Here is a 25,377-nt window from a genome sequence, read left to right on the forward strand (position 1 = left end):
GAAAAGCTTTCTTAATTTCCAGTGCTTGAGAACTACTTCTGCAACATCTATGACTGGCAATCAGTGAAGTGCTGAGTTTTATACTTGGCTCTACTGTATCTGAACTTGCTCTGGAAAAAAAAACCAAACCTATGATATGAAAGTATAAGAATTAAGCTGTCTGAGAAACCAATGTTCTTTGTTGTCTGAGTTTAAAAAATATTTCTAAAAATTTTAAAAATACCGTGTTCCTGAAGAATTTTGACAAAAGGCACTCAACTCTTTAGCTGTGCTTCATGAGACAACAGTTCATTCATAATGCCAAATATTCATAAATTAATTACCTTCTTGAACGCAAAGACTGGTTTGACTGGTCCTGCAGCAGCTGTGCAAATATTCCTACAGGTCATCTTACTCTAGATACCTCATAACTGCTTAGACTTCATTCTAATGAGCCCTAAAACCTGAAAGCACTGTGAAATAGTAGGTGCCATTCTGCTTTCTGTTGAAGTAACTGAATGACTATTGTATTTTGTGATGTAAACATACAGCTCAAAGGGCCTTTTTTGTAAAGAAAGTTAGCTTTTGTACATCTATCTTTAATAGTTTGAAATCAACCACATTGGTATCAGATTACATAGGAGAACTCTGAATTAACTCATGCCAACAACACTGTGTTTATATGATTTCAAAAACAACTCAAACACTCTGCTAAACTATAAAGATTTCAGCAAAATATGTTTACTTCACACTTAGGGTATGTTCTACTTACAGCAAAGTTGCTCTGCGCTGCATAATGTAGGGGTGTTGCACCTTGGCTATCAGATGGGATAGTTCCAAACTTATTTCTTTCTAGTAAGAGATGGACAATCTGTGCATGACCTGAGAAAAATAATGTAATAAAAACAAATTGGTATCAAACCTTAAAGTCACAAAAAAGCCTAGTTAAGAAAAAGGTAAAAAAACCCCATCACTGACAAATGAAAAACCTAAACTGAAACAAAACAGAATAAAATTAACAGACTTTCACAAATAGTCACATATTTGTGTTGTAGCCATTATAGTTTAAATGTAAGAGAGAAACATAAGACTTGATATTTGAACTATTAAGTCTGGCATGTACTTCATTCCCAATAGTGGTCCAGTGCCCTACTCTGTATTGTCATTTTTGGGGGGCATTTATAAATCAGAATGACTTATAAATACAAAATTTCTTTTAACCAAAATCACTAGAGCTTTTCCCTAAATAAAGAAACCGGCAGTAACTGAAGTGGTTGAATATTTCCAAAAAAGCTTATAATAACTTAGTCAAGATGCTGCATTTGAGTGACAGGTCAGTCAGAAACAGTAAAGTGAGCATAGGCTGATGATGATGAGCATTTGTCCATCTGCATTAAAGGACAAGTTAAATCAATGTTGACAATTTCATCACACATCACATTGCTTTACAGAAATCAAGTGTAAATTCTTCACTCAGGTTTTATTTAACCAAAATTTCATCCCAGAACGTATAGCACAATCAGAGGCTAGCCTACTACCAGCTGCTATAAACAAGCTCACACACAACTCCTTCATAAAAACTGATCAAAATATTTTGAGATTAAAACAACAACACTTTTGGAGGATGGGTAAACTTTATATTCACTTCACAGACAGGAAAACAAAGACAAGTACAGTATATTGCCACTAAAGCCAACCAGTCCGTTCATATACTTGTTCCTGTCAGCATATGCAGCTCACAGATTATCTTAATGATTTGGTATTTCAAGCAATACTATAAAACCACTCTGATTTTACAGGTGAAAACCTTCAGTACCTCATATGTCAGAAAAGCAATCAATTTTGCCCCTTGTTACTTTTGCACAGTTGCCTTGAATCACTTCAGAATAAATGAAAAGGTAGGTAAACCTTCCTGCTAGCAGTAGATTATTTTTAATGAAACCACCAACAGTTCCAGAATGAAGCTGTGACACAGTTGTGCTCTGTAGCTCTTTAAAATCTAAGACATGGAGGACCAAGCAAGCCCACTTTTGTGAAATGGCACTTTCAGACTTTATACGTACAGAAGTATCAGAAATGGGAGAAAATAGTAACTTGGGTCAAAAAGGATGAAGAGTTATGAGAGCAGTTTTTCTTTCTAGGGGCCTTAGGGTGTACAGGAAGGCTCTTCTTGCTTGCCAGCCATTAAGAGAACGCTGGATACAAAACATCACATTATTCTGTCCCTTCCTACAACAACAACGAAAAAAAAAAAACAAAACAAAAAAAACCACAACAACAACAAAAAAAACACACCCAAAAACCCAAAGAAACCAAACCAAACCAAAAAAAAAAAAAAAAAAAAGATATAGTGTAATGTTGCTGTTCTAGTCCCATCTGAAGAGTCTAAGAATTAAACTGAGGTTCACTGGAAGAAGTTGCTTTGGAGTGAAATCCTAGCAGAAAAACCTTAGGAGTACCGAGCCTGACAAAAAAGATTCCTGAACTTTCAGGACAGACAACCAGAAAAAGGGAACCTAACTTCATAATGAGGACATGGTCTAGCTAAATTATCTATGAGAATAAGGCTTGAGGAGTTAAAAAAAAAATTGTATTGGGTGCAACAGTAAAGAAATAGGTGCAAAGGTGAATCTCACTTGGCCATTAATGTAAAGATTAAAACTCATTTCTTGGGGTCAAGAACTGTCATTACTGTTGTACTTTCATTTAGCAGAGATATAACTGGTAAGACTTTTATCTATGCAAAAAGAAAAGGTAAGAGGAGCAGCAATACCCTCAAGATGCAGTCACATGCAACCCATCACATCTAAGAAAAGTTGTGGCAGCCTCCCTGCACTGCTTTAAATCTCCTATTGTTAACCTATATAGTAACATCTCACTCTCTTTAAGACCTACATAGAACATCGCCTTCAATTTAAAACTGTAACCCTGAAAATTAATCATGATTCACTAATCAGAAATTCCCAAAGAGCATATGCCACCTAGAGACCTCATCAGGTTCACAGAATAGTCTGGAGGTCTTGGCACATCTTCCCTCTTTATTCTACAATGATTAGACAATCCATTTTTCCAACAGACAAAAATTCTCCCAAATACAATCAATTTCAAAATGCAATAAATTTTGCTTCTTGGGCAGAACCAAGTGATAATGAATATTTCTTTGGAAAGCCGATCCTGTGACACTTAAAAAGCTTCACAATTTCTCTGTTAAAATTCAATATCCCTACATATATACAAATTTGAGAACACCCTTCCCTCTTTTTTGTTTTAATAAACATAATCAAATTACATGTATACTGCCACTGGAGTTGCAGTAACTCGCTCCAGTGAACATCTGATTCTGATTCTTATATTGGCATTCTTTGTCTGCAGTGTCCCAAAGGATCATTGGGATGAAGCTAGTTAAAAGGGGAGAGAGATTGTTTGAAGATTCTTTTATCCAGTGGTTATTTTTTCCTCCTGAATGGAAATAGGAGGTAAATTTCCTAAATCATATTATTTTTGTGTCTGTCATTTTAGGGGTTGTGTTTCTCTGCATTTAGACTATTTACATTTAATCAAGTTTTAACTTGTTTTGCAAGGATCCAGTTTTTGTAAACACAAATCAAAATTCACATATGCAAGGTTACAATTTACAGAGTGTCTGAGTCTCAGGGTAACAATCTAAACAGAGAAGAACTCTATACAAATAAAACTCCTTGTCAGATCTGATTAGATTATCATAGCGTGTCTGATGAAGAGCTTATACTAGAAGTGTCAACTCTGCCATTTTTTGCTGTTTACTTGTGCTGGCATTACCAGAGTATCTGCATTTTCTTTGTGGGAATCTTCTTAAGCCCTTATTTAGTTTGTGAGGAGTAGTTTAATAAAAACTAGATAATATAATCATAAATCCACTTAACCAGGCCGACATGAACTGCAGAACATCACAGTAGGCTGAAAGTGAGCATGTGACTCGTGATGCCACCATCAACCATTCTGCATTGTGGAGCAGCTCAGCTCCCCCAGGCACCCTGCAAACCCCACGTGACCATCTTCCATACGGACCAAACAAGGGTGCCAGCTTAAATCTATATGAAACATTAGTCAAATTATCTTTTCAGATAAAAAATGAACCCTGGCATTTTCTTCATGCACTCCCATAGATTGTGCTGCTTTCATGCTTGGTTGTGCATTCCCCACTTCAGATACCACTGTTCCAGAGCAACTGGTTTTTTTAAACCTATGATCAAAGCTGCATGTGCAACAACAATCTCAATATACCCTAATTGTTCTAAAATCATCAGCATATATAACCTGTTGAAGCGATGCATTGTACAATGCTTTGGAGAATCTGATGCTAAAATAAGCAGTCTACACACAAACTTCTAATCCTGGTTGAGGAGAAACTCTTCTTGCTCTAAGAGATTAATTATCATACTGCCAGGCTGGAATTAAATAAAAATCAAAGAGAAAGATTAAGTAGTACAGTTAATTAATGACTAAGTGACTTCAGCACTGTCCAGTTTACCAAGTAAGGCTGCCCAGTGGAGGGGAGTTCGAAACAAGTTGTCATAAGATGTCACATTGCAGCCTTCATAGGAGGTCAGGACATCCACAACTGCTACATTCCCATCTGCAACAGCAAAATGAAGAGGAGTTCGTCCTTCATAGTCTTGCCAGTTCAGCAGAGATTCTGTAGGTGCAGCTTCCTTCAAAAATAAAAGAAACAACAAAATTCTAAGAATATTTAAATTTAAAAGAAAACCTATACAACCTTTACAGGTGCTTTTTCAGAGAGCTACACTGTCTTTGTTCAGTAGAAAGTAGCTCCACAACCAAATGCTTTTGTTACAGTATAGGGTACTTTCAAGTATTTCTTATGGAATGCTTTTTTATACTTAATTATTGTACAAGACCAGATTTCTGGTACATACCCCATAGTTATACCAGTCTGCTGTGCAAGTGGTTCCTTAAACAGATCTTTAAAAGATTAACTCTGGCTCTTATGAAAAGAGTTTCATGTAGAAATTCTTACATGATTTACAAGTTGAAAATGACATATATATCTTCCGATTTTCTCCAACAACACTTCCCTTTTTGCACAAGTTAATTTTATTACTTTTACTACAATATTCTTCTAGTTTTTTATATCCCTAAAGTATTTCCAAAGGAGATGTCTACATCTCTAGCCAACAGGAGAGAGTACTTCTAATAAAGCATCTACTTCTAATGGGCTTAATTTTGAGTTTAAAAAGTCTTTTAAAGTTTCATGATTAGCCACTTGATCATGTAACACAGGCATTAATAAATACAACTTGACTTTTCATCACCTTTTCTTAAAAAGATATGCTAAATTACTTTCACATAAGGTCCCTAGCTATATAATTTTGTATTGTGATAATTTCATCTCTCAAATGTTCTTCTATAGAGATTTCTCTTCCTGATTCTTTTTCAGGCAGAAGACTGGAACAGATGCAAATGAACATCATCTTAGCATCTAAGAGATCTTCAATTGGCAAATATCATGAAGGCCCATGAAACACAAACTTTAAACATCACCTTTCTGAAAAAAAGAGGTATTACTAAAAAAAGTAAACAATAGTACAGTAGAAACTCAGCATGCAGGACGCTTATCATCTAGAGTAGAAGCAGATTGTCAAAACAAGAGTTCAAGTAAATCAGAGGGAGTGAGTCTGCTTTTCTATCTCCAAGAATTCAGAACAAATCAGTGAAATCATGGGAACCCTGCGCAGAATTAAAAGGGAATGTAGTCCTGAGATTTTTAACTTCAACACTAGAGGGGATTTTAACCCATGATAAGTGAGAAAAGCAAACCTCCTGAAAATACAGAGTCACACTATATATCAAAATACATTTATGAAAGAGGAGCAAGGAATTGTGGTAAGTGCAGCTTAACTGTAAAAGCAAGTTCCTGACCCCTTTCTCATGAAACTAACTGCAATCTTTCCTTTTGGCTCCACTAGGTACACAAATTTGCAGCAGAATCACTTGCATTTGCATTACTTGATGTGTAGTAACTATTACACAGAAAACAAATATCTAACATTGAGAACAATAAGTCAAGAAGAAAAAAGGAAATTCCAGAATTATGGTTTCTACGCAAATACTAATTGACCAAAGTTGTACAATCTATATTTTCTATGTAATGGATAAATAAACCCTAAAAACCCTCCAAACATTTAGAGTCATATTTCACTATATTTTCTAAGTGCAATCTGGCTAATTTAATATAGCAGTAGTAACTTCAACTCTGCAATGCCCTGATTCTTTGTTTCTTACTGTTTGCTTTCTTACGGTGCCAAGTTAAACCTCCTAATATTTGGTTAATGTAAGTTTTCTAGATCTAAGGAGCTACATACATTGCACACTGTATGCAAATCACAGAATCACAGAATGGTTGGTGTTGGAAAGGGTCTCTGGAGATCATCTAATCCAACCCCCCACTACAGCAGGCTCAACCACAGCAGGTTGCACAGAATTAAGTCCAGGTGGGTTTCAAATATCTCCTGAGAAGAAGACTCCACAACCTCTCCAGGCAGCTTGTTCCAATGCTCACTTTTCATCTCAGTAAAGATGCTTCCTTCATATCCAAATGGGAATTCCATGTTTCAGTTTGTACCATTGCCCCTTTTCCTGTTGCTGAGCACCACTGAAAAGTGTCTGGCTCCATCCTCTTGACATCCACAATTGAAGTATTTCTCATTTATTAGATCCCCTCTCAGTCTTCTCCAGGCTTTCTCAAAACACTGGAGTGATACTGGCTTTCCTCCAGTCCTCAGGCACCTCTCCTGTTGTGCATGCCTTTTCAAAGAGGATGTACAGTATCTGAGTAATAACATCTGCCAATGCTAATTAAATGCTAATTAAGCTGCCCATCTCAGACAAAAAACTTCATCAGTTTTAGATTAGTATCAGTAGCATAAACCATATTTTGTTAGAGTCAAAAATTAACATAAAACACATTGGAGCTCACTAATATATGTAGTCATCAGTACAATAACCATAAACTATTAAAAACATCAAAATTGATAAATATGACTCTCAACTAAAAATGCAATCAACATTATTACACACACAAAATACAATAATCAAAGCCTGCATAACAGTTCTTTTGACAAGCATTCAAAAGCATTTACCTGAACCACTACAGTGAAAGCTTGTATGTTGCTCCCTAACTCAAATATTTCTGAAGAGAAAGCTAACTGATAATATGCTTACTTTTTGTCTATTCACAGAGCTCAGCAGGGGGAGCATAGAGCCTACTGCAAAAATTCATTTTATGAGAATCACTTTTAAGAGTGGCTAAACATGAATTATAACAGGCACAGAAGTTATTACTGAAATGCTAAGTCCACCAGAGGACTGTATTTGAACAAAATGGACAAACAAGAAAACAAATCACTCATGATTTGCTGATGTAATCCTGACAGCTAATTTTCAAGCCTTCCAGAAGCACAACAACATCCTAAATAAATGAATCCTAAAACTCCTGGCTTAAAGTCACTGATGTTGCCAAGAAATATACCCATACTCAAAAGTGTTATTTATGCAAAATGGTACAGATTCTCCAATGACAAAGCCACTATTTATATTCTAATCTAAAAGTATTCATGTGTTTTGAATTTTTTGGCCACCTAAATTAAAATTTTCTAAGTCTGTTTCTGCCTACATTCACAAGTATAATTCTTTAGATTTTAAGTGGGTTTGGTTAGCTATAATTAAACTGTCATACTGTATTAATATTTTAAGCACAATACAGAGAAGAAACAGAAGCTAAGCATTTTTCTGTGGCAATTAGAACAATGGAATTGTAGGCAATAATGGAAAGTGAGGTATAAACAAATGTCATGTCTCTTACCATGAAGAATAAAAAAAGAGAAGAGATACAAAATAGACAGAGAGTACTAAGCAGTTGCTTCCATCATAATAATGGAACCTTATGCTGTTCTTTTCTCCTTAAATCTTCCCAACATTTTTCACATAACCAAGCACAATCTGGAAAGGTGGAAAAGGAAGTTGACCATGAGAGGATCTCCAGATTAGAGTTTCTCTAATTAGAGTGAAAGTAAACTTCACATGTTTACTTTCTACATATGTTGAGTTCAGTTTTGGCAGTATTTCATGTATTTCAGTATCACATATAACCAATTGGTGCCCAGCTGTCACCCCTGCACACCCAACCTACTTTCTCAGCATTCAGCACAGCTCTTTTCATAATTGTTTATTTTGACAATACCAATGGACTATGTACTACACAAATACCAAACAGAAAGATGATCTTTAATTTTAAGAATTTATAAACAGAAGACAATATTTGGCCACACCCAGAGGGCAGAGTACAGAAAAACAAGACAGTATTTTTCAGTAACATAGACTGTGGTCTCAATAAAACCAGCAGCTAAACTCTTGTCAAGCTTTTGTTAAGCAGCACTGGAGAATTCAAAGTGGAATACTAGAGAAAAAATAATTTTCTGGGGAATTCTTCCACAGTGTTAAAGATAACAAGAGAGAAACAACAGCAGTGTTGTTTTTCATAACTTGGCCAGCAGACACTAAAGGTAGTCTGGAAGCAGACCCTGACACCTCATTGCTGTCTGGGCAATGGCACAGTGCTTAGAGAAAGCAAAGAGAAATGGTTTGGTTGGATGTGATTAAAAATGGGGAAGCAACAGTGACACAGACACTTGCCTTTTATCCTGCTATCACCACAAGACAGTGTTTTTGCAAATTTTAAAATGCAAATATACCTTAAAACACAACATTACAGGAACTTGCACTCTATGGGTACATCCATTAGAAATACAATATGGAATGTGAAAAACGGTGAAGTTAGAAGGCCTGGAGAGGACTGAGAATCAAACACGATGCTTAGACAATTGCCTTGGAACTGGGGAATATGGGAAAAAGCAGCTAAGAAAGGAGGGGAAGACTGTGAGCTCTGCTGTGTCCGTGCTGTGAAGCTCTGTCACTTCAAGACAAGTAAGAAAAATACTTCAATTTGGAGAGAAGCATTTACTACAGAATTAAACTCAGGGCACTACCACCAGCACAAAAAGGTATTTATACTCAACAAAATTCAGTCAACAGACTGATTACCTAATAACAGCATTCCTCTATCATCATCTTTACAGCATAGCTAAATTACTTTTCCATTTAAACTTGTTATTAACTTACTCTGTTATTAAGCACATATAGATGTAACTAATTGCAATATAAACAATTAAGCTGATGCATAAAAAAGCCTGGATGAAATCAAGAACACACGCTTTTCAGCCCAGCCAAAGGGCCTCTAAACCTCTGCACCCAGCATGTGCAACAAACATGAGGAGCTGGAAACGACCAGAAGAAAGCCACGACCTAGTTGCCACTACTGAAACTTGGTGGGATGAATCCATGACTGGTGTGTGGCTACAGGAAAAAGGGTCAAAGGGGTTGCTTTCTACAATAGATGGATAGATTGCAACATGCTGTCCCTGGAGAACAGCCATGAGGAGGTAGAAAGGCTGTAGGCAGGAATCAGAGACCAAGGCAATAAAGGAACCCTGTGGTCAGTGTCTACTACAGGCTGCCTGACCAAGGGGAGCCTCCTGACAAAGCCTTCTTGCTCCAGCTGCAGGAGGCATTGTGCTGGAGGCTCTTGTCCTGCTGGGGAACCTCAACCACCTTGCCATTTGCAGAGAAGCAGCCCGGTGAGCTATTGGGAATCCAGGAGATGCCTGGGATGAATGCAGGATAACTTCTCAAGGCAGGTGATAGACAGCCCTAACAGAGGGAATGTGGCACTGGACCTGGTGCTCACCAAGCCCTGCCTGACCAACCCAGTGGCCTTCTATGATGGAGTGACTACATCAGTGGAATGACTACGGATGTTATTTTTCTGGACTGCTGCAAAGCCTTTGATGCAGTCCCTCACAATGTCCTTGTCTACAAACTGGAGAGATTTGATGGGTGGGATGTTTGATGGATAAGGAATTGGTTGGACAGTTGCATCCAGAGCAGCAGTCACTGTCTCAATGTCCCAATGGAAGATGATGATGTCCCTCAGGAGGCTGTGCTGGGACCAGTGAGATTTAATGTATTCATTAATGACACAGGTGAAGGGACTGAGTGCACCCTCAGCAAGTCTGCAGATGACACCAAGCTGGGTGGTGCAGCTGACAAGCCTGGGGGATGGGATACCATCCAGAGGGACCTGGCCAAGCTCAAGAAGCAGAAGTTGGCCCATGGGAAACTCATGAAGTTCAATGAAGGTGAGTGCAAGGTGCAAGGCAAGGGCTCAGGGCAAGCCCAGCACTATCACAGGCTGGGGGCTGAACAGAGCAAGAGCAGCCCTGCCAGAAGGGCTTGGGGATGCTGGGTAAAGGATGAGAGGTTGGACAGGAGCCTGCAATGTGTGCCTGTGACCCAGAAAGCCAAACGTGTCCTGGGCTGCACCAAAAGCAGTGTGGTCAGCAGGTTGAGGGTGAGGATTCTGCTCCTCTGTTCTGCTCTCCTGAGACTCCACTTGGAGTGCTTCATCCTGCTCTGGGGTCCCCAGCACAGGTAAGATATCAAACTGTTGGAGTGAGTCCAGAGGAGGCCACCAAGATTATTAGAGGATGGAGCACCTCTCCTATGCAGAAAGGCTGGGAGAGTTCTCACATGCAGAAGAGAAGGCTCCAGGAAGACCTTACAGCAGCCTTCCAGTACCTAAAGGGGGCCTACAAGAAACCTGGAGAAGGACTATTTATAAGGGCATGGAGTGACAGGACCACGGGGAATGATTTTAAACTGAGAGTAGGTTTAGACTTGATATTAGGAAGAAATTCTACTGTGAGGGTGGTGAGGCACTGGAACAGGTTGCCCAGAGAAGCTGTGGATTCCCCAGTCCTGGAAGAGTTGAAGAGCTGGACAGGGCCCTGGGCCACCTGATGTAGTTGAAGATGTCCCTGCCCATGGCAGGGTGGTGAAACTAGATGACCTTAAAAAGTTTCCTACCAACTCGAACTATTCTCTGATTCTTTTAATAGTCAGATTAAAAAAAAACCAACAAAAAACTACAAACACAACCAAACAAAAAAAGTCTTCCAAAAATCCTGGACATGATCATAATTCTGGATTACCTAAAGAGAATCTTTGAGAACACTTTCAGTAGAGAGACAAGTATTTTTGATCTTTTGTAGTATATCTGAGATGAAGTTAATTTTCCTTGCAGCAACTGGACTTTGTGATTAAAACTGTTGATAACACACCCATGTTTTGGCTATTGTGGAATAGCATGGATTCCTCTCTTTCACATCCTGCTCCCCTGCTTACCCCAGTGAATGGGCTGAGGGCGAGCAAGAGACTGGGACAGGGCACAGCTGGGACATTTGACACAAACTGACCCAAACAATACATCATACCATATAATATCATGCTAAGCAAAAACTCTCAAAGACAGGGGGAGGGCAGCAAGGATGTTCATGGCTACACCATTTGTTTTCCCAAGCACGAATAAGCATGCTGAAGATTCTTTTTCCATTTTGCCGGAAGTGGCTGACATCCGCCTGCTGATGGGAAGAGTGAATAAATTTCCTTTTCTGCATGCAGCTCTTGTTTCTATACTGGACTGGCATTATCTTCATCCACATCCATTCTTGCCTTCCTTCTACTTTCTCTGCCTTGAAAGAGGGCAGGTGAGTGAGTGCCTGTGTGGGTGTGAAGCTCTTGTCTGAGCCAAACACATCACAACTTTAAAAAATATTTGTCTTTTGACTACCCGATGTTTGAAAAAGTCTGCAGTTAAATACAAAGATCCATATATTTTTTGCAGCAAGTTTACTTCTTCAGCATGGCAGAAAAGCAGATCTACAAATTCAAAGTTCGTGACAAAACTTTGTTTGTAACAAATTGTTTCACAGCTGGATACAAATTACAAATATATTGAATAAAGAGCAGTATTACAGAAATTAAATCTTTTTGATGCTGGAATCTTCTCTAAAACTATTTATTATAGTACAAAAAGTATCAGTAACTGTAAGATTGTCAGTGAGATTTGAAAAAAAGCAAAGAAAGTTTTCATTTTCATATTTAACTTCTCAGCTTGCAAGCTAATCAGGCAGACAGACATACAAGTCCTTGTAGTTAAAGTACAATCATCATGTGTTTACTTCTGAAAGACCTTTGAAAGACAAAGATACAGAAAAATTGTTCTAATGTGACAGAAAAATTAAATTGAGGCTTCTGTATCTTTCCATGTTAGTGAAGATCAGAAATTTTCACAAAATAAAAATTAAGGTAAAAATCAGGCTGAGCATATGATTTCATTGTACCCATAATAACTGTCATTGCAGAAGATAAACTCAAATATTGCAAAAAGAGAAAATATGCTATCAAAGAAACAGTACTGAATTGATACACAAAATCACGTACAAAGTCTTTCAGCAAACTGACTGTGGGCTGACTGACAATTGATCAAATATTTCCCAGAATCCTAACCTGAGAAACCAAATTAAACTAAAATTTTCCGTAGACAGATAACTAGATATAAACTTTTAAATAATGAAGGAAAGACACATAACAAAGAAATCAGTGTGCAAAATGCAGCTGAAATGAGCAATATGACTGGCCATTTTATCCATGAAAACTTTTAAGTCTTTCCTCCTCCCTTACAAGACTTCAAACAAAGACATTCACCCATAGAAATCAAACAAACTCTTTTCGTGACAGCAAAAATATTTAGGATTATTTCTTACAAAGTTCTGGATGTTAGGAAAAGCAAATTATTTCATTCTCAAAGAGTCAGTGGACCAAAATGAGAAATCTTATGAGAATAAAAAAATGTTTCTATCAGAGGAAAGTAGTAAGGACAGAAAGTGTTATATACATACATTGCAGGGTTTCTTACCAGAATACATTTCACTGTGTGGATTGCACTAGGGTCCTTGTTGTTAGCTGCCCAGTGAAGTGGGATTTTTCCTTCAATATCAGGAATCCCAATATTTGAATCATGTTTGATGAGAAGTTTCACGTGCTCTGGGTTATTGTAGTAGGCACTCCAATGCAATGCAGTTTGCTGCAATACAATTTTCACAAGCTTTTTCAACACGTTGAAGAATTGTTGAAACATGAAAATTAAAGTTGGCTAAAACTAGCCTTAAACAACAGGTAAATAAGCAAGCATTTGTTACACTTCAATAAAGGGGACTGACAAAAAACTGAGCACATGTACCTGGGGTGGTTGACAACTGAAAATCTATGAAAATAGGCTTTGAACAAAGCTGAATAAAGGCCCATTTACTTCAGTGAGGGCAGATCATCACACACCTACTGAGGTCTGAGTCAAGTCTAAGCTGCACCACCTTACATGGGATCCAAACGGAGAAGCCTTTATGCTTGGAACATAAGTATCTCTGCTTTTTATGAAGATTTGTTGGACTATGGCAAGAGAAAAATGTGCATGCCACTTAGCACTGCCCTGATGGCTATTTGGTGCAGCAGTTCACAGCCAGAGAAAATATCTGTGCTTGGTATTAAGCAATGACATGCAAGCTAGAATGATGACCTGAACCAGGCCTTAGCCCCAGAGCTGCACTATAGAACAAATGCAGTGATTAGTGTGGTCCCTCTTAAATTTCAAACTCTGTTGGGATGACACAAATTGATGCAGACTACTCTGCACTAGGGGAAGGTGACACCGTACGCTGACACTGGACTCAGATCCATCTTGAACTAAGGTTTTGACTTTACTGTCTGGGATAACTCAGAATTCTGAGGCTGAATATTAGTGAATCTAATGCCCAGTGGCAGTCCAATAAAACTTCAAAAGGCAATCCATGCTCCTCCTGCCAATTCCTGACTGCCAACTGCTTTTGCACAGGCCTTATCAACGTTCCTAACTACATAAGCAAACCGGTGTGTGGGGGTTTCTTAACCAAAAGCAAAACATTGGCATATTAACAAGTATTTCATTTACCAGACACACCTCTCCCAACTGCCAAGTAACAGAGTTATAAGATAAAGAATGAATTTTTTTCCCACCTCTTTTACCCCATCACCCCTACCAAACATTACCTGGCACTCTGATTAGAAACAGAGAAATAACTTCTACAGGACATTTATGTATTGAAGTACAGTACCCTGCATTAGCATCCTGAATCAGTGACATGGAATTTGTAAGTTCACCATCATATCCTGAACTTTCTGTGATGGAAGAAGGCAAAAAGGAGCCTGTTTGTGTTTGTTGCTGCCAGCTGTTAGCTTAATACCATGGTAACAACAATAACATAGCACAGCCTTTTTTTCTGCTTGTCACTCACTGAAGAAGGGCTCCACAAAGCGCCACCAGTCTTGTACCAGGAAAAATGTGCACTAAATTAATGAGTGTTATTTATTAAATGGAGCTGACCAGTATTCCTGGAAACTGACAGTTGCAATGCAAGCAGAAAGGTTTGGATACCAGAAGGTCTTGGTAGCCTTGGTTCACTGACTTCTCTCACCTACAACCAGTTTCAGTCAGTTACCGGCATGGAAGCAGACATAAAGGACACTTGTTCTCCCTCATGTTCAGGAATTATATTTGACAATTTTGATGTGCACAGTTGCAGCAAGGAAACTGAAAAAGCCATGTGCCCAACAGGGTCAAACAGGTTGGAATCTGTGCCTGAGATCATCTTTCACCAACCTGAATTCCATTTTTGCTACTGCGACTACTCATGACATGAACCAGGAGAAGAGTGCTCCCTGTTTTGTGGGGAATCTGGCAATGCTTTAAATACTGGCTTGGAAATCTGCTGAACAGGCAAGGTTGCTAAATGGTTTTGGCTGGTCTATGCATACCTTTGTTAATTAATTAGCATGGTCATGAAGTCAGCATGACTGCTCCAGAATGCCTGCTGTAATTATAGGCAGTTTTCTAGTGACTCTTATCATTACAAGATTCTAAATGTGAGGTTTTTCAAAGGCAGAAAAGCAACATAAGCACATGCTATCCAGACTCTAACAAGAATCACAATGTTATAGAAAGACTTGGATGGTTTTTGAATCTTCTATTGTTGTAACTACTCTCAAGAAGAAGGTCAGTGGAGCCAGTGCAATGAACTTTAACATCATTAACATCAGGAAAATATTAATATTTCTACTTTGAAGACCTAGAAAAAGTTTATGAAAAATAATTTTTTGCACACAACTGCTTGATGTAAAACCAATTCCTAAAGTTACTACAGATCTTAAAATAAGCAGTTGTCTTAAAATAAGCAGTTATCTTGCAATAAGCAGTACTTTTACCTTGTTTCTGTCCTGGGTATCCACTTCTCCAGGTGCCATATGTTTTAACAACAAAGCTAAACATTTTGGACTTTTGTGACGTGTAGTTAAATGCAATGGTGTCATATCCTCTAAGTCCTTCTGCATCCAGTTCCCTCTACGAGCCAGCAAAAGTTTCATGAAGCGGTAATTTCCCTGGGTAAAGAAAAATATCAAAATATCAGAAATTAATGTCAGTTTATCAAAGCAAATTTAGGATGTATAGATATAGATACAGATTTTTTTTTTTTTTTTTTTTTTACTGTGCCTAAAAAAGCTTGAAGCAAAACAGCACAAAGCTTTGGAAACATCTAATGAAAATTTTTTTTGTTAACATGAACTCTTCATTTTTAGGTCTCTCATGTTACTTGGTTTTAGATATTTATATTCCATCAGCAGAATAAGACAGGGTTCATTAATACAAAAAATTCTGTAATATTATCATTTTCTTAACTGTTTAGCCTCAGTAAAAATCATGTCAAAACTGAAATAAGATCATTACCTGCTGGTTTCAGCAAGGTAAACAGTTATCAGATGAGGAATAAAACTAAACATGAAGAAAAAACCTAATTTTCAAAATGAAAGTAAGAAAAATAACCAGGAATGATTCAGAAAAATAAAATGTACTTATCTGAATACACAGCAAATATATGCAGAAGTGATTGTTTCTTCCATTTTTAAATTGAGAACTGCATGAGTTTTGGTCTATAGTATATACAATAAATGGATGGGACACCTAGCTTTACAACACATGTAAAATACTTCACACTAGGACTTTCACAAGGTTTTCACTATGTCTTCAAAATAAATAACAGAGAAATGCTTCTTTGATATAAATATAATCATATAATAAATGAGGGTGGATCCCAAAAAACCCAATCTGATTTTATTTCTCAAATCACTGAAGAAGCCAGTGAAAAATTAAAGACATGAACATGCAATCATGAAGAAGCTGTACTGATTTAGTAGTACAGGCAGCCTTGACTTGCTTGAAAGTTATTTTCCATCTAGGAGAGATGCTGCATACAATATTTTCATGCTTCCACTTCCCAAAGTCCATGGATCAAATCATCTTCAGCAGTTAAGTTGCAATCGAGGACCAGCAACTGGAGCAATAACTCATTAAAGCAAAACATCTGCACCTGCCTTCAGTAATCATGATTTAAACACCTCAGCTCTTTTCGTGCGGTAACTTTTAACCTTTCCTAAAGTGAAAGGAGTGTGTTGTCTCTTAATTTTGCTCAGTCTTCCAATTTTTCCCCAAGATACTAGTTTTTGCCAATTTCCCATATAGATCATTAACTATAACTATAATGAAAACAGAAACCTCAAAAGAGAAGATAAATTCTACTAATTCTCCCCCACTCAGGGAAAAGCTGGAGCATTTGATGAAGCTTTATCAGACAATGTACACAGGAAAGGTGACACAAAAATCAATAGAAGTCATGTCTTCGGATTCTTCTGCTTATGAAACTACCTGCAAATTAACATACTTCAGTCAGCTACAATTCTTTTACAAATTCTGCATGTTAGCTTAGTTCCCTTAGGCTGTCTTTGGAAAAACAATGAAAAAAAGCAACCAAGTAGACAAGGGCAAGAAGTGCTAATGAACGGGGGCACTTTGGTATCTCATAAGGCTCGGAATTGCAAAGTGTTTTTGTCAGCAGAATGGTAGGATGGAGACAGGCCAAAGGATTCCAGAGGCCTCCACAGTATCCAGTGCCAGGGCATAAAAAATATACAGATTTCATTTTTCAAAGCAGCCATAAACATTGGAAGGGCATACTTTACAAAAATTACTGCTCTGTTTTCTGTCTAATAGCAATGAAGACATGAGCTTTATGGATGCAGAATGGATTTCACCAGGTACAGCCAAAAATGTGACTTTTTTTCCCTGCTACACTATTTTATTTTAAAATACAAATCAAGGAAAACAAATCATGAATGAGCTCAGATAAAATTATTTCATCCTACTCCTACCTTTCATTGTTACTAATCCTTGTTCATCAGTGACAGCTTACAAGAAAAGTCTGCCACAAAACCTACCACAGACCTGCCTGAACATGCAAACTTCTCTTGCCAGAGACAGCATGGCTACTACAGCATTCCCAGTGAGAAGTGACCAAATACACCTCTTTCTTCTGCTGGGTGTCAGGATTTTGTCCCTGCAGAACACAGACACATACCAAGCATAGTCTGAAGTACAGGGGCAGAACAGTGTGATGTCTGCAGAGCTCCTAAACCACAAAGAAAACACTCAGAATTAATTAATGATAAATTTGGGGTGGAGTTAGGGATGAGAATATTCCTTATTATTATCATTACACTGTACAGGCAAATATGAGAAAAAATTACAAAATTCATTACATAAGAAAAATTAAAACCAGCAAAAAAAAATCTCAAATTCTTTTCTGTATCATGATGTGGTTGAAAATTAAACTGGAGGAGAAAAATATTAAATGACTTCAGAGAATATCAGTCTTGGAAGAAATATAACTGCTTTTGCTTTTCTCCATCACAGAGGATAATACATTTGTTGTTTTCAATATTTCCTGTACACAGTGCATGCATACCCATGAGAGAAAAAAAATATATTTTTGTCTTGTTGATGGGTACTTATTGGAAGATTTACAAGTACACTCTGCTTTTTGAATGAATTCCACTGTAAAGAAGACTGAAAGTTAAAACAATGCATAAAACTAAGGAAACATGCCCTTTTATTATTAGAATTTCTCTCCCTATCCTGTATTTTATATTTGCTATTACACATTTTTCCATCAGTTACTACTACATTATTCTCTTGCATGCTTAGCCAACAAATCCCTCTCCTTAGCAAATGAATTTGTAATAAATCCCTTCATTCTGAAACACAAAAGATTCTGTTTCTTCCAAGTGATTTAAGATTTTTTAACATTACCACAGAAAACACCTGTACTTACATTACTTATTTGAATTATCTTATTCGTGCTTTTGCTTCTGACTACTGTTCTTTGCTTTAGTAATACCATGAATTTTACTGTCTTCCTTTCACTTGTTAGAAAACAATATTGCACTTTTTAATGACAATGGAAAATTTCCCCACCTTTAATTGATTGCTGCTTAAGTTTACAAGTATGGAATGTATCAACATGCCTTGAAGGCTGATGCAATTTAGGTCTTATTAGGTGGAGGGAGGGAATGCTTAATGTGAAAAGCCAATTCCTCCTTTTTTATAAAGTTTTTGTGTATAAGAAGTCTGTAAGCTGGCTAGGTTTTTACTCATAAATAATGCACTTGACTGGCCTAAACATTGCTGGGCAGCATGAAGCTCTCTGAGGCAGTCCATGGTCTCTTACCATTGATAGTGACTCAAAATTTATTCTACTATAAGCAGAAAACATCATGAGCAAACAGGATTAAATACTTGTACAGAAAACTTGGTTCCTAGCAGCCAAAATTTACCATTCCAATGCTAATTCTTAATATTCCTTTAGATTCTGTTAAAATTTTTTGAAAATCAAAATACTTGACTCTGCAAACTACCAGAGCTTCAGAGAACAGCTGACTTCAACATAATCAGAAGAAATACTTCTGCTATTTCAAAAACTCAGCAACAGGTACTAGTAGAACACATTTTTTGGGAGACAGCTCATTAAGCAACCATGGCTCTGTTATCAAGTAATAACTTAAAAGAAAGTTCTAGACTCCAAGCTAAGCAGTCAGAAAAACTTTCTGAACATTTTAATGGAGAAGAGAGTTATGGAAGAAGTATTCCAGTCAGATCCAATGAGTTTGCCAGAATTTAGATTATCTCTAAATTCGAAAAAATTATCCCCAAAATTGCAAGTTGGGTCATTAAAAAAAAGCTGTCTAGTATATTCAGTATGATTCTGCTGCCAGGGAAAGGTTTCAGTGGAAAATCACTGGTAAATTTTTCTACCTAGTTTTCTGGGTCTAGAAGAAAATGTGCTTATTTCTTTATTAATCTAAAGCAGCTTTTTCAACCTATTTCCTCTCCCTGGCTTGCTGAGGAAGTGTAGTGAGAGAGCAGCTGGGTGGGCATCTGTCAAACAGCCACAGTCAGGCTGTCCCATATGGTCACCTAAGTGAAAGGCTGAAGAAAAAATGAGCTCTGCTCAGTGGTGCTGTAATTCTAATCACAGGTTGATGCTGAAACTACTGGTTGTATTGCCACTGCACTAAAAACATCATCTCACACTTCACATCTTTCCACTCTGTACAGCCCACAGAGTCCTGCTCTGAGTCACCCAGTGCCACGTGCCCATTTCAAACACTTCCTCAGAAGTTAAGTACTTTTCACAGCAAATTTTAAGTGTTTCACAAGCATACAAACTTGCTTTAAAGAGTACACCTGGGTTCTAGCTAGAAACGTTCTGCTGATGTGCAACAGAGGTCTGTGAAAATTTATTTCCATTCTCATCCCACTATTTCTTGGTGAGTTAACTTGGTCATTATATTAAGCTGTGTGCTTCTACACTGACTAACCCCTGTAGTGTGGGTACATCTCTGACACAAAACTTTTCATATTCAGGTTTTAAAAACACACTGCACAGATAAATACAGCACAACATAAACAAGCACAACATCTTTTACAAGGGGAGAAACTGAGCTGTACAAGGTAAGGCTAAGAGTCAGAGGATCTTGCATCTCTACAAGCACATCAAAAGCACACCCACAATTAGGCTGCCATCCCCTCATCATCAGTGGGATAAAAGGGGACAATGCACATAGAAAAATTGATTATTTCCCTATTAATTGCTGAGCCCACATTTTCAAAAACTGTAACAATTCTAATCCAAATGAAGTACTTAACATTGCTTGAAAGACTGATCTGTAATGATTTACAATGTAGAGCACATGAGCTGACAATGGTTACAGTACAGCTAGGCTTGAATTTTGGAATACCTACAATGGGCCTGTGAAGATTTAGGGCACTGTAAGGGTTGCTAGAGGAACTGGGGAAAAAGCAGCCCAGCATCTCTATACAACCTCCTGGTAAAAACAGCAGGGGTCATAAAAAAGAATGCCAAGCTGTTAAACCGTGAAGATGCTACTTTGGCTCCACTCCAAAATGACATACCTGCTTTCCCAGCACTGGGAACAGACAGACCAAAAGAGCACAAACCCTTACAAAGGAAGTGGTTTTCAAGGGCTTTTCACTGCTGGCAGTCATAAGCACTGAAGATGCAGTCAGGGCATACACTTGCAGCAGAACAGAAAGCCTTAGAAATATTTACAGATAAACCACAAATTAGAACTGAAGGTTGAAATTGACCCTCTGGATTAGTAAATCCATCCTCTAGCACCATAGGGAGCAAGAACATCTAATCCTTTTCAAAAATTCCTAGCAATTTCTTTTAAGTGGAATTACAGTGTTCAGGATTTTCTCCTCCCAGTTCTCTGTTTCAGACTCAGGCTTTTAGGTTTTGTTTCTTGTTTGGAGTTTGTTTTTTTTAAGCCAACACACACACAAGGACACATTTCATTCTTCTACCCATGCAAATACAGTGTGGCTTTTAAAATCTAAACAAGCATTGGGATTTTTATCTCAGTAACAAAAGATAAACCCTACACTGCCCTCAAAAAATCATCAGCTCTCTGCACTTATTCTGGTTGGAACTCTTCTATTTTGAACACAAGTAAGCAGAGATTACAGGGCTACCCGAGGGGGTCCCACAAAGAACCCTACTGAATTCCAATGACACTTGCCTACTGATAGTGTATATCAGATGTACCTAAAACTGCATTTCTCCCGTAAATTAAGTGCATTCTCCAAACAGTTAGCACATTGCATCCTTCTCAGTCATGTTTCAAATAATACATTTATAATCCATAGAATAAATCATTAGGTGTGTTGTCTGTTGTCCCCCCCCACCCACCCTCCCTGGGACTTGCATTTTGGACTATAATGTTTCTATTCATTTCAATTACCTTCAGTATTCCTCTTCTTCTGATATCCTAGCCACTGCTGTCCTCTCTTTGACTGACAATCATGCCTAACACTGTGCCACTCTTAAGTATCCTTCAAAAAAATACTACTCATGGTTATAAGCTTGCTCATGAAAAATACTGACTAATATCAGATTCAAGTGCAACCATCAAGGAATTCCAACACATGCCTTCTGATCTTATAGCTCATATTTCAGGTCTATCTGTTTTCAGTTCATTATCAAATAATAATTCACCATTCTCTTACATTTGGTGTCCTAATTTCTAATTAAGCTTGCAATTTTCCATCTAGCATCACAGTTAATATTTTTGTACAGGCCTAAAAAGGCAACTTATTGAATTTATTTCTATGAAATGAGCTAACTAAATATCCAGTTACTCTTAAAGAACCTACTGTTGACAGAAGGTGCTCATTTTACCCAGTTTTCTATTTCTGCATACATATTTATCCCCATATAATTTCAAATTCTTATATGCTTCTGAGGTCAAATAGGCTGCCTCTCTCAGCTATTTCCTTCTTAAAACATTACTTACCACTATTTTAAAGTGTTATTGAATACCATAAATTCTGTAACGTCACAATTCCTAAAGAATGATTCATTGATTAAAATTCATTTGCACCTTATCCCTTGCTGTTTCTGTACTCATGAGATGAAATTTACCAAAAATCAGGCATTAACCCCTGACCACAGCCCCTGCAGTAACTAAGCCTGGTCAGCAAGTGTGCAGGGAAGTGGTAAAACAGAGGCTCCACAAAATGAGGAGCACAAAGGTCAGCCTATTGAAAGGGGAGTGTTTGAAGACTGCAGCGCAGCAAGTCCACCAACCACGGCAGAAAGGATTTCAGAGATCTGATAATTACACATCTCTGCCATGGGTTAATAATTTATTAGCTTATTAAATTTTGATTGCTGAAATATATTCATTATTAATTAAGCAGCACTTATGTAAGACATTTTAGCAAAATTTTCTTAGCAATCTTTTCTGAAAAGACGGACTACTTAACAATCAATAAATCCTCTTCAGAGGAATGTAATATATAATTCTGTTGCTTTTACTCTTTCACGAACAGAACAGCACAAAATTATTACAGTTAAATTAATTGCAAAGATAAAACATCTCCTGTTCTAATACTACACCAATCATAACACAGGTAGTGATTATACAACTATTAGATTATTATTGTACTTAAATATTAATAATGCTTTAATTTTTCTTTTAAACTCTCAAATAGTATTTAAGAAAGTAGAGCTCGAATATATATATAACAGCATCTTGAGAACAGAAAAACTAATTATATCATGGGTTATAGCATACATATTCACTCATGTACATATTTCATTTGCTTTAGAGCAAGATTAAGAACTGCTAACGTAGACTGAAATTTAGCTCACCAGGCCACTGATCTCCTTTTCCAGAGAAGCACATTCTGTCCAAAGTAAATAAATGTAAAAAACCCAAAACAGATTACTGTGATCTTTTAATAGTCAGATTAGGTTAGTTAAGCCTTTTAAACCCAGCACTCCTTAGAAGCTGGAGTCAAGACCTAATCGTTGCTTGCACCTAAAATACAAAAACGTCTGTACTTTTCTAATAGTGGCCCATCAGTTTCTAAAGCCAGTACAAATCTATACCTTGACAAATCCCAAATCATATTGTAACACAGACACTCATGGAGGTAAAACATGCACAATGTGAAAGTATTTCAGATTTTGCCTTAAAAACCCAGGCAGAACAGATCAGCCACTTGGTATTGCATTAACATGCTTCACCAACAGATTAGCACAGATGCTAAAGCCAAAGTTGAGAACAGTTCTTTGCTGTCAGAGGCTTTCAAGAAGCAGTGAAAGTCAAAAAACTTGAACTCCTTAATTGCTAGCTAAGCCTCTGAAAGACAAATACATCCATGAGGTTTCTCTTTAAAACAAAAATGGCAACTGAATTTAACCTGCTTACCTTCACCGAGTAGAAACTGCTCTTTGATCTACTCCATCTTACAGAAGATAATCCTACTGTATACACAAACATGCTGACTCTCTCTCCAGTGAGGAGGTGCTGAAGAGAAGATGCTTTACCTTACAAATAAACTTTGCACAAAATAAACAAATTTTCAAACCCCAAATATTTTAATGACCTTGGAAAGGAAAGGCGCTGTGCGCATGGTTTCTTTAGAGGTTGTTTCATCTTTTAGCATCTCTTTGAGAAGAGGCACATTCTAAGAATGTCAGAAACCACTTGGAATGATATGGACTTCTGTCACCAACACCTACTAGTTTCAGTAGCTTTTCAGGAAACAAACTAAGCACTTAGAAAAACATAATCTGTTCCATCATACTTCTAATTTGATATCTATAGGAACAGCCTACTGTTCCAAAAGTAACTGAAATCCATACATCAAAAGGAGTATTTTGATATACTTATATTATTAGCTACTTGCCAGAAATCTCACAAGAATTCTTCAGAAGGAAAACTACTAAGAGAGGCTAGCAAGTAGATATATGAATTTAATTGCAAATAAGAATTATTTGGATTTATAAATTAGCACTTGTGTTTGAAATCTTACCTATGCATGAAATACTAGAGCTTCTTGTTTTCTAATACACTGAAACTGAATTCATATTGCCTGGTCACAACAGCTATAAGCCCTGTAAAAGCTACCCTTTACTGTATATGACTGCACCATTCTTACACAGTAAATTTGTTTTAAACAGCTCCTGAAAAAAAACCAAGTCAACATAGAACCCCTACTTAGAACCCCAGTTTCTAGTTAAAACTAGTAAAGTTACCATCAAAATATCAGGCTGTCTCTCTGGTTATCACTAACTAAAGGTTAACTCCTTGATTAACAAAGTAACTGAAAAATTAAAGTAAGAGAAAATCTTTAGGATTATTGCTTTAGGCATAACTCTTAGCAGTCATCCATTGGACTATAGCTTTGAAAAAAAAAAAGATCTGCAAACTCTTTATTACCTCTGGATGGTAAGGATGATGCCATGCCTTCTATCTAACAAACCACTGGTGGATTTAAATATGTAATGCTCTGCTAACCCCTTCAAAGTTGACCATGACAAAAACATCACTGATTTTTGACATTGGGTTTAATCTCGTGAAATACCCTTTTAGCAACTTTGTTAGCAGCATTCTAGACTCAAAAGTAAAACACTCAACTGGAGAAAATCTCTCAGACAGCTGAACAGAAACCTTATTTACCAGTTTCAAGCTGAACATGTTCATCTGTCTGGCAAAGCATCTTAGGCAATACATCAGCAGAGAACATCAGCACGACTTGAGGCCAGCTCTATCAGACACTTTGACTGAAAGCAAGGCAGTGTCTCAACTACAAGCAATTCTCCCTAAAGCCTCTTGCAAGATTGGCTTTACTCTCTTGGTTTCCATAGGAATAGACAGAACTATCAACTGGCACACAGTTAAAGAACACAAGAGAGAAGACAATGGACCAGTGCTGTAAAAGCCAAGGTAAAACTGTTTCCCAGCATAGGCTGAAAGAAAATAGGTGTTTGTATCTTCCAGCCTTTGACCTCGTTTATCCATGGCCTGTGTACATGTTGCTCCTTTGTAGTGTTCTCAGCTCTTCAGCAATAAATGTTATGGTCAACCTATTGAAATTAGTGGCTTTCATGTAAAAAACACTTCAAGGATGAAAATGCAATTAGCATTCTCATTTCCAGTTGATCTCTTCCACTGTTTCTGAACTTGTTTTCCTGTAGTGTTCTTTTGAAGTCACTCAGGCAGAAGTACCCACAACACACAATCTCTGGGGATTTACAACAAAGCCGGAGATGCATCATCCATATTTACAGGATCACTGCCCACCTCTGCATAAAGAATCAAACACTAAGCTTTCAAAAAATACTTTATTTCAAAAAATAGTGATTTGAAAGATTTGTCAGAAAGTACTGATTCCCTCCTCCCCAAAAATAAAAGTACTAGAAAATAAGTTACTACATTCATTTTCTTCATCTTAATGGCTTTGAGTTGAATTGTCTTGAAGTAAGAGCACTGTAAGAAAATGAAGAAAATATATCCCTGAAACAGATGTATGCCTTTTAAAAATCTAATAAAAATGCTACAAATCACAGTATAATCCATCCCAGAACTCTACCTGAAAACAAGTCTAAATAACAGCCACTAGTCCAGTCCAAGTCTTTTTATCTTACCTTT

At 37.3% G+C, this 25,377-nt stretch overlaps 1 protein-coding gene across 6 annotated transcripts in view; it reads right to left on the reverse strand.

Annotated features, from left to right (window-relative positions):
- The window catches only part of INVS (inversin), an 83,893-nt gene that overhangs the window by 31,650 nt on the left and 26,866 nt on the right, over window positions 1-25,377 (reverse strand). For all 6 annotated transcript variants that reach the window (XM_064705687.1, XM_064705691.1, XM_064705692.1 and 3 more), the window contains 4 exons: window positions 15,229-15,402; window positions 12,851-13,018; window positions 4,490-4,670; window positions 752-861 (listed from right to left, as the gene is read on the reverse strand). In XM_064705687.1, the coding sequence (XP_064561757.1) occupies window positions 752-861; window positions 4,490-4,670; window positions 12,851-13,018; window positions 15,229-15,402 (633 nt within the window). The remainder of the gene's footprint in view (window positions 1-751; window positions 862-4,489; window positions 4,671-12,850; window positions 13,019-15,228; window positions 15,403-25,377) is intronic.

The sequence above is a fragment of the Zonotrichia leucophrys genome, chromosome 2, assembly GCF_028769735.1.
Source record: "Zonotrichia leucophrys gambelii isolate GWCS_2022_RI chromosome 2, RI_Zleu_2.0, whole genome shotgun sequence".
Lineage (NCBI taxonomy): Eukaryota > Metazoa > Chordata > Aves > Passeriformes > Passerellidae > Zonotrichia > Zonotrichia leucophrys.